Genomic DNA, 10,506 nt, shown 5'->3' with positions numbered 1-10,506 from the left:
AGTGTGATTTTGGAGGCTGCAGGTTGTTTCTTACTGTCAGGAAAAGAAGAAAATGCTTCTCCTCCTTGTTGCTATGTGTAAAGCCCACAGCAACAGCCGGGAAATCAGATAAATTCACTCTCTAGCCTGCTGCAGAAGCAAAAGAGCAACTGGAAAATAAAAACAAGGGCACAAAACAATCTACGCAAAAAGCAAATAGGGGATTTAAAAGGAGGCAGAACACTGCTAGCACATTACGCAGCATATCAACTTCCCATTAGTTCTCTTCATGTAATTCAGGTCGCCACAGTTCTGAGATAAAGCTGCCAGAGCCACTGACTTTGGACAGTCAAAATCAGTCTCTCCCTCTCAGTCCCTGACCTATATGTATGGATTGGTTTAGTCCTCTTTGAATTATTGACATTTTAGGCTTTTTTTTTTTGCCTAAGGCAGAGCATATAACACACCCTCCCAGTGTACGACCCACCAAGGAGGGCTCTGGCTGCCTTACCATCCCATGAACCTCGGCTTTACCCTCGTAAAGCTCCGGAGCCACCTCTGCCGCTGGTGGGGGGATGCAAAGTGGCTGCTCCATCCCCATGCAGACAGGAGAGACTTAATGAACCAGGTGAGACTTAACGAACCATCATCCATCAAAGCAACCAGTGGTGTTCGACTCATAGAATCACAGAATCATAGAATGGTTTGGGTTGGAAGGGACCTTCTAGTTCCAACTACATCCAAGGGATCATCTAGTTCCAACCCCCCTGCCATGGGCCGGGACACCTTCCACTCGACCAGGTTGCTCAAAGACCCAGTGAGACTTGTTTTAATCAACGTGGCATTGCCTGGGTGCTCTCCAGCACCAGGAGGGACCGTGGCATCCCTCTGATCCCATCCCATGGGCAAGGAGCTGGTGGTGTCTGAGCTAGGAGCTGGGCTCCAGCTCTCTCAGGACTTTTTTTTTCATTCCGTGGCTCCAGGAACGTGCTGGGTACCTGCCTAAAGCTGGCGGTGAAACCCTGGGCGTTTTGTTTAAAGCTTCAATGGCTACAAATATCTACTTTACCCTTGATGAGGTCCCCCACTTCTTGGCCATCAGGAAGATTGCTCATTAGCTACGCATTTCTGTGATATGGCAGTACTTGGGAGGACAGTCAAACATTACAGGAGTGCTTTCTTGTGTCATTACTCTGTATACCAGATTATTTTTGTCTGGGAGTTACAAATTACTCTATCATGTGTTAATACTTGAGAATTTGAAGCACTTGAAAGTACTTTAGAAACCAAAGGGAGGAACTATTTAATCCTACAATGAAATGCAGATTCTGCTGCAGTGGGACAGAACCCCCTCTCCCCAGGAGAAGCAAGAAACCCCATCAAATCTAGGCAAAGCTGCTGGGAGGGATTGGCCGGGCAATAAGAAATGCCACGTCCTTGCATGGCCAGACCGTGGCTTTCCGCCTCGCTCCAGGCACTATTGCTGAGATCAGGTTTTGGGGTTTTTGGAAAAAAAACCAGCTGTGGCCATGGGGTGGCCAAGGGGGGTCAGAGGTGGATGCAAAAGTCTGGTGGGGAGAACCCCAGGCAGGAGCTGGCTTTGCCTGTGGGGTAGCGTGAGACATCCGCAGGTGATGCTGACCCCGGGGACATGCCGAGGCTTTAGCTTGAGGATTACCTCCCCACAGCCGCCAGTGGGACCAGAGCATTTCCGCAGCAGCGGCGTTTGCGGGAAGGCCCTGGGGTGGGATGAGGCGGTGCGGAGGGAGGACGGACGCAGCAGAGGCCGGGGTCAACGTGACGGTTAAACCTGCTCGGCAGCCCCATCCAACCGCAGCCCCTTCCCGCCAGCTGCGCATGATGCCAGCGGCATTCCCGGGGCGGGAGCAGAGGGAGCGAGGACATGTGTGCGCACGCAGGTGTGCGTGCGGGTCTGCACTCGTGCACAGCACCTCGAGCCATGTGGTTGGGGGCACCAGCGCCGTGGTGGGCTGAGGTTTGGAGGTGCTCAGGTTTTGGAGAGATGCTCCAAGGAAAGGCAGCACTGAGCAGCCCTGTGCCTCCCCACACTCCAGCTCAGCGGGTTCAAAGGTCTGAGCCTGCGGGCAGGAGGTTACTGGGCTGGAATCTAGCACCCTGTTTGCAAACGGCTTCGGCAGGCTGAAGGCACTTGGGTCCCCTTGAAAAAAAATGCAGGAACTGTGTCTGCAAATCACCAGCAGCCTTTTTGTTTTGCCAAGTGTAAAGGGATGGTGGGGAGCAGCAACCCCCTTTTTCTTCTGCAACTCCCCCTTTTTGGGAGTGGTCCCAATGATCCCCGCCAGTGGTTCAACACCACCCCTGGCCCTCTTTGCATCCCAGGGGAAAGGACAGCCCTGCTCCACCAGCACAGGTGAACCAAGTGAGGAACAGATGGAAATACAAATAACCCAATGGGGAGGGTAAAAAACTCATCACCAGCCTGTTGGTCCCACCAGTGCTGTTATCTCATGGGAGATATTTCGGGTACCGGCTGTCACACCGGCTCGTCCCAGTGTGGGGCGGCAGGCTGTGTGCCCACGTGTAATTTCCATTTGCGTGGAGCGAAGGGATGGGTTGTGGTTTTTGCCCTGGGGTTGGTGGTCATGGACCTTCTGGGGTTTGGGGTTGACTGTGTAGGACACAGCATCAGGTGTCTGGGTGGCTTGGTTGTCTACGTGACGAACAGTTGGGGGCTGTGTCATGGCTTCTTTAGTGTGATGTAAATGTTTTAAAGGAAGTATGTATGTTATTTTGGGGAGTTTTGCCATTTGTAAGATGCCATTGTTGAATTTTGATGGTGGTGTCCGGATAGCTGGTGTTGATGCGGGATTTCCCCAGGGGTGTGTTGATGCTGGCTTGCTATCCATCTGCGCCTTTTAGGAAAGCGGGAGCTCCAGGATGTCATGCTGAGAAGATGCAGGTACACAGAGTTTGGGGATGCTTACCCTCGGTGAGAACCCACCTGGGAATGGCTTCACCTGGGCTGGGAAACCCCAGATTCCTGGGGACAGCGTCAGGGGAAGGATTCCTCTGATTCACCAGGGGTTTCCAGGTGGTGGGGATGAAGTGTGGCTGGAAGTGGGAGCCCGGCAGCGGTGGGCAGCTCTGGCTACGCTGTGGCTCTTCGGGCAAGGTGGGATGGTGGGAGATGCGTGATGCCTGCGAGGGCAGGCATGGGGCGTGGAAAGCTGTAAAATATTTTTTCAGTATTAGTATTAGCATTGTAGGATGGGGTGTAATTAATGACTCACTAGGTACTGAAATACTTTATTAAATAACCTGTTCTGGGAAAGGCGTCACTGGCCCTGCTCCCCGCTGCAGGGCTGGCCAGGCTGCCTGGCTGCCCCGGGGTGCCACGTCCAGGAGCCAACCTGCCCCAGTCCCGCCGGTGCCCCTAACCCTACCCAGCACCCCCAGGTCCCCAGGACCCCCTTGCTCCAGCAGAGCTGGCAGCTTCTTGCTGTGGCTCTGTGTGTGTGAGTGCATGTGTCTGTAGGTGTGTGTGTATGTAGGTTTATGTGTATGTACGTGTGTATGTGTGTGTATTTCAGTGTGCATATGTATGTCTGTGTATAAGTGCTCGCATATGTATATATATGTATGTGTGTGCATATGTGTGTGTGTGCGCATATGTACGTTTATATGTGTGTATGCATGTATGTATATGTGCATATGTATGTGTAGGGGTGTGTAGGGTGTGTGTGTGCATGTGTGTGCATATGTATGTGTTCGTATATATATGTGTATGTGTATGTGTGCATCTATGTGTGTGTTTGTGTGCACATGTGTGGGCATGCATGTGTGTGCATGCGTGCCTAGAGGTGTATGTGTGTGGTGGGGTGTATACGCATGTGTGTGTGCATGAGTATGTGTATATATGCGTTTGTGTGTGCATATATGCACGTATGCACATGTATCTGTGTGTGTGTGTACATGTGTGCACATGGCCATCCTGGAGGCGATGGGGCAAGGGCTTTTGCCTGGAAGCAGGGTGCTGGGGGGTGGCAGGAGGCCGGGGAGGCTCCAGGCGCTGCCCTGTTATCCCTTCTGCCACGCCGGCCGGCGTTACACCCCGTCCCAGGGACGGCAGGGGCTAAGGGGGGATGCTGAGGGGTTTGCACAATGGGGTGCCCCAGCAACTGCCCCGGCCGGACCTGCCGTTTATTCCCCAAGTGACTGAGTCCCTCCTCCCCTGTTGCTCTCAAGCAGTGCAGGGACATGACCTTGGGGCCGGGGATGACCAAACTGGTTTTCCCAGCGTTCCTAAAAATCCTGCACAGGGTTGTAATTACCCTTGCCTTAAATCAGAGGGGAGTCGACACCACAGGTATGCCCACAGCACCCAGAGGTGTCAGGTAGTGAATCACCTCTTGGAGAGCAGTGTGGCACAGTGGGGATGGAGCGTGACAAAATGGGAATGGGGGAGAGGAGCGGAGCTGGAACACAGGGGTCCTGGTCCTGTCAGGGGGTGGGAGGGAAGGGGGAGGAACGGGAGCTCCTCTGGCCAAGGAGCTATTTATTTTGGGAAGACAGAGGATAAATTCCTCCTGAGTTAGGACCTGACGCTGTAATTCGTACTCAGCGGAGTCACTGGGGATGTGCACAAGAATTACTTGCAAAACTGGATGGGACTTATACATCTATGCTAACCAGAAGTCAATTTTGGAGGGGAACTTAGGATGCAAGGGAGTGCAGGGGACCACGTGCATGGGCGCGGATGGATGAAGGGTGTTCCTCTCCCCAGCTCAAGGGGCAGGGATAAGCCTGCAGAACCCGACCCAGGCCGCTGAAATGGAGGAAGAAGCGATTTGGAGGTTACAACGGGCAAAAATCCTCTCCTGGGATGCTCTGGAGAGGGTTGGGGATGTTGCTGCTGGTGGCTGAGATTGAGAGAGGCTGTGATGCAGCAGCTGGGCATGAGCTGCAATGAGCAGTAACAGGGACCAGAAGCCTCATCTCATACCTACAGCCATCACCTGCATCCCCGCTGCAAGCATTTGCGTGCAGGAGGTGGTCCCCAAATACAACAACGGGTCAGCTCAGGTCTCGGGACACTTTGCTTGGAAAGCCGGAGCCAAACGCCCCCCTGCAGGAGTCCCAGTCCCCCAGCGGACACAAGGCTGAGACCCAGCTTTCAGCAGGTTTTCTTGCATGGAAGTTGTTAAATATTGGGGACGTGAGGCTTGAGGCGGCTCTTGGAAATGATGCTGGTGATAGGCAGCAGATCAAGCGGCACACGGGATGATGCCAGCCTTTTTGGGGAACGGAAAGGATGCCTGGCCCTAAGCAGGAGCTCAGCACTGGGATTTCCCAGGCAGAGATGCTGCACAGTGGCAGCGTGCGGAAACTAGCTCTGCCGGGTGAAATGTGGGCAGCTGTGGGTGCCAGCAGATACGGCATTGCTCTGCTTTCCCTAGCAGAGGGAAGGGTGAGAGCCTGCCCTGCTCCGTCGCAAGCCAGATGCAGCAAAAACCTGCAGGGCAGACAGAAAATCAGCTGCAAACATCCCCTGAACAGCCAGCTTGGGGTTTTTTTCCCTCCAACACCCAGCCTGCTTATTTTTCCCCCAAACCTGCTTGTTTTTCCCCAAATCTGCTCCTATTTCCCATGAGCACAGCCCATGAGCAGCAGGCTGATTTGGCTTAGGGGTCCTGTGTTGGGGACAGAGCTCAGCCCAATTCACTGGGGAGTTCTCTGAACTCCTACATTTCTCTTCAGGATGGATATGTGATCTTCTACCCTGTCTTAACATGCCTGCACATTCGCTCTTGAAGAGATCCTGCTTATAGCGTTCCCACAGTGCAGGAAAAAAAAAGAACGGAGGGTGGCCAGGGTTCAGGGAGAAAAATTTGGATCTGGCATGGAGATGACACACTTCAGGCTGGGTTTGCTATCCCAGAGCAGAGTCCTTCTAAAGAAGGACAGTCCCACCGGAGTCACAACATCCCCTGCTTCACAGTGGTGCATGGCAGGGTGCAGAGAAGTGAATTAAACTGCCTAAAGTTATGCAAAAGCCAGTCTGGAAACAGAACTAAAATTGTTTGAGTCCCGAAGCTGTGATCTCCTGTTCAGGGACACGCATGGGGTGGGCTTTTAAATACCCTGACAACCCAAATCTGGTTGGACCTGGGGTTGAGAGTTGCTTCTGTAAAGGCATATATAGGTAAAGGCATATATGGGGTATTTATCCCGCTCCAATAATCCGCACGTAGGCTGCCGCTGGCCCAGCCCTGCTCCCGGTGCCTGTTCCAGCCCCTGTGGGAGCCAGCCAAGCCGGGTCAGGCTGCCGCGGCTTTACCTCGTGCTCTCTGCAGGTCACGTAGGGGATGTCCACCCCGGTTAATCATGAAGTACCAGAGCCCGGCTCCACAGCGCGCCGGCAGCTCTGCGCTTGTCCTACCCAGGATCAACTCGGCCGTGCTGCCTGCAGCCTGGCTGCTTTGGTGAATAAAGCTCTTTTCTGGGTGCAGGAAACCGTTCTCTGTGTTCGCCGTGTCTCAAAAACTTCAGGTAACTCAGGGTTGTTCAAAAATCCTCACGCCAGAAGGCACACGCAGCTCTACTGCTGAGCCACCCGAGGCTCAAAACCGGAGAGGGATGGTTTTCTAGACCCAGTTCAGCCGTTTGCCAGAATCACGTATATTGTACAAACTGCAGCTTATTTTACTACGTGTTTATACACAGCCAGCATCAGCTGCTCTGAACCCAGCTGATGCCCTTGTTGCCCACCTGACCCCTACACCCAAACAGCCCAAAATTTTCCCCATGTCACAGTACAAAGTCACACCATACTAAAAATGAGTCCGATGTGTTTATTAAACCTTAATAGACTTCATCTCCCTCTCTCCAGTTATTTTAAGGTTCCTTTTGAACACGATGTGAAAAATCTGGCACTGTTTAAATCGGGGTCCCCAAGAGGCACCGCAGCCAGGCCCCGGCCAGCGGGGTAATGCCAGTCCCGGGCCGGGTTCACCCCGTCGGGCAAGCCGGCTTGTGGCATCCACGTGCGGCCAGCCTGCACATGAAACCACACCGGGCTGCCCCGAGAGCTGCCGTTTTGGGGTGAAGGTTGTGAATTCGGGTTGCAGCCTGCCCGGCCCTGGCCAGCCAGCGAGGGCGGCTCCGGCCTCCATCCCAGCCGGGGGAGGGGGAGGCCCGAGGGGGTCGGGGGGTGGCTCAGACGGGATGTCCGCGGGGCTTGAGGCTTGAGGGGGCACCTCCACGGCACGACCCTGGGGCCGTGCCCCATTATGGGCCCGAGGGGCTGCGACCGCCGCCCCGGAGAGCCCCTCCTCCCCATAGCCGTGGGGGGCGGGAGCCGTGCTGCCGTCAAGCACTCGCAACAGCTGCAAAACGCTCCACTCCCAGCGCGACCTGCCGCAAAGCGAGGAAACAGCCGCCCCTCAGCGCTCTCGGCTCCGTGGGCGGTTCCGAGGGAGGGGCGGGAAGGCGGGGCGCAGCCAGTACGGCCAATAGGAGCCTTGCACTGGTACGCGCGGCCAATGGGGAACTGCGCTCCGCGGTCAGAGGGGTGCGTGGCGTCGCACGTGGTGACAGGGTCCGCGCGCGTGTGCGGTGGCGGTGGCGGCCATGGCGGTGAGGCGGCGGTGGGGGCTCCGGGGAGGGGGAGATCGGCGCCCCGAGGGCCCATGCGGCGGAGCCCGCGGGACTCTGGGGCCAGCCGTGCTGTCTTCTCCTCGCAGGGCTCTGCGGAGGCGGCGGCAAAGGACCGCGAGCCTCCCGCCGGGAGCGGGCCGCGGAGCGGGAAGAGGGCCGCCCCGGCCGGGGCCGGAGCCCTGCAGCCGGCGAAGCTGAGCCGGGCCGAGCTCTACAAGCCGCCGACCAGCGAGGAGCTGAGCCAGCTGAAGGAGACGGAGGATCTCTTCCACTCCAGCCTGCTCCGCCTACAGGTCAGCCGGGAGGCCCACCGGCCCGGGGGGCCGCCGTTGGCCGCGCTCTGCCCCGCTGGGGGCTCAGCTGGGGCGGGGAGCAGCGGGATCCTGGAGCTTTCCGGGAACCGCCTGGGGAAGAGACCCCGGGCCGCTGGCAGGCCCCTGAGCCCTCCTGACCCGGTAAATCCGGACAGCAGCTGCTCCTCTGCAGGAGCTGGGCACGGGGCAGGGACAGAAGGCACAGCCTTTAGAAGGCACCAAGCGTGTTACTGGTATTTCCACTGTAATTCCTATTACCATCCCACGCCGGGCCCTTTGCTTCTTTTACACCACTAAAATTGAACCCCTCCAGCACATAACTGCAGTATGGTGGAAGCGCAACCATTGCATCCCTCGCTGCTGTGATTTATTGCTTATCGGGGTGAGGAAGTAATATCACCAGGTGCACTTGGCTCCTGTCATTGACCAGCTTCTGGATGGGACAGGAGAGTTGGTTTATGTCCTGGGAGCAAACTGGCTGTGTTAGGGGGAAGTCAGGATGGTGACCAGATGGTTCCTTGTGGTTGTAATGTTGGTGATTTTATGAGCTTTGATCTCCTGAAGATCTGCTGGTTTTGGTGGCAGGATCTCTAGGGTCTGCAAGGTCATTTTCTGAAACTGATACTCTGTCATACAAAAAACGTTTCTGAGAGCGAAGCCTATATGAATCATGCCATTTTTTTTGTCGCTGGGCCTCACACAAAAGCTGGTGGGATGGAGTTGATTTCCATCCAGTGCTTCACAGGAGAGGGCAGGAGCTGCGTTATCCTCCTGCCCATGGGCTGGGTTTGTGGAGAGGCTCAGGTGTTGTTCCCCAGCTCACCTGCTGCCCTGTTCACCAGGCTCGTGGTTAGTGCTGGAGGACAAGGTAAAGGGCAGGAGCAATTCTAGTGTTGCAGCTGCCTTTTGTGGTCCCCTTTTCCCCTACAGATCGAAGAGCTTCTGAAGGAGGTGACATTGAAGGAGACGAAGAAGAAGAAGATTGATGCCTTCCTCCATGAAATTAACAGCCTGCTGAGTGCCATCCCAGGGACCCCAGAAACTGAAGTACGTTCTAGAGGGATGGAGGAGGTGGCAAGACCCCTGTATGGAGCAGGCTCTGCTGTTGCTGTACAGGCAGAGTTTCCCTTAGGGACTGAAAAAATACCACCTTACTTTATGTTGGAGAGGAGAGGGGGATGCTCCATCTTTAAGCCCTGGGTGCAGGTGCCTGCACTTGTGTGGGGAGAGGGGTCCTGGTCTCTGCCCATCTGCTGTTGGTGATGTTTAGAGTGTTTTGTGTGTCCTGTCTGTTCTCAGCTTACCAACCAGGTCTGGCTCCCCAAGGGCGTGAAGGTCCCATTCCTGCAGGTGCCATTCAGCGTGAAGGGGAGATTCCGCTTCCTGCCCCCGGCTGAGCTGAAGGTGGTGGGCAGTTACCTGCTGGGCACCTGCATTAAGCCGGAGATCAACGTGGATGTGGCGGTGACCATGCCGCGGGTAAGTGTGGCAGTGCCTGCACCTGAGTGGCCTGGAGCCTGGCTGAGCTCTGTCCCCTCCCCCGTGGCCCCTGCCCTGTCCTCTCCGTTCCTGAGTGAGGTTACAGCATCTGGATGTGCAGTGTGGTGACTGCCACGAGGAGTTGGGGAGTGCAATCTCACCGCTCACTCAATCGGAGCTTTCAGCTGCTTTGATTTTAGCTCTTCAGGAGGATCTTCCTTCTCTCTGCCTGGGCTAGAACCTTCTCCGCTTTGCCAGGGACATAGATGCTGTCCAGCTTTCTACCCCATTGCACTTCTGTCCCAGCTCCCAAGTTGGTGTTACAGGGAGGGTGATATTTGCAGGCTGTTACCCTTCTAGAACTCCTTCCCCTTGCTGCCCGGACTTGCTCTAATGCGGTTTGAGACAAAGCGATACCCTGTTTGGCTGTATGGCTCTGCTCTGTCTCCTGTGATCCTAGAGTCTGGTGAGCCAGCAGCAAGGCAGTGCTCCTGACCGACTTGGAGCTCCTTGGGGCTATAGCTGCATATCTGAGATAGGGCTGTCTGTGGGGCCAGGGGGAGCGGTGGGTGGTGTAATGCCTCGGGCTGAACTGGGGTCTGCAGGCAGGTGAGGTGGAATTGCCCCATCCCTTTCTTCCCAGGAAATCTTCCAGGACAAAGATAACCTGAACCAGCGCTACCACCGGAAGAGAGCTCTGTACCTGGCCCACATTGCCCAGCACTTCTCCAAGGAGAAGCTCTTTGGCAGCGTGAAGTTTGCCTACATGAACAGCAACCATCTCAAGCCCATCCTGCTCCTGAGGCCTCAAGGTGGCACTTGAGCCTTGCTCTGGTGGGGGCTGTGAGTGGGTACTGGTGTTAGGTGGAGGGGGGTGGTGGTGGTCTCACACCGTGTAACAGACCCTTTGGAGATGGGACAGACAGTGGTGTGGCAAGGCCAGGGCAGGCAGGAGAGTGCTGGGGTACCAGACCGGCCAGTGGGGATGAAGACGGGACTTGGACGTGAGCAGTGTGACCTCAGGGTTATTGTTGGTTCTGGAATGTGGTCGCTCTCTGCTCTGAGATGATTTCCACTGCTGCTGAGCTTTGCTGGG

At 55.7% G+C, this 10,506-nt stretch overlaps 1 protein-coding gene across 1 annotated transcript in view; it reads left to right on the top strand.

Moving 5' to 3' along the window:
- The first annotated feature begins 7,590 nt into the window (after nt 1-7,590).
- The window catches only part of NOL6 (nucleolar protein 6), a 28,998-nt gene continuing 26,082 nt past the window's right edge, over nt 7,591-10,506 (top strand). The window contains exons 1-5 of the mRNA XM_059833400.1: nt 7,591-7,596; nt 7,704-7,910; nt 8,862-8,978; nt 9,231-9,410; nt 10,054-10,222. Coding sequence (XP_059689383.1) covers nt 7,591-7,596; nt 7,704-7,910; nt 8,862-8,978; nt 9,231-9,410; nt 10,054-10,222 — 679 coding nt within the window. The remainder of the gene's footprint in view (nt 7,597-7,703; nt 7,911-8,861; nt 8,979-9,230; nt 9,411-10,053; nt 10,223-10,506) is intronic.

Source organism: Gavia stellata, chromosome Z (assembly GCF_030936135.1).
Source record: "Gavia stellata isolate bGavSte3 chromosome Z, bGavSte3.hap2, whole genome shotgun sequence".
In the NCBI taxonomy this organism is placed as follows: Eukaryota; Metazoa; Chordata; class Aves; order Gaviiformes; family Gaviidae; genus Gavia; species Gavia stellata.
This window is presented reverse-complemented; position numbering and strand designations above follow the sequence as displayed.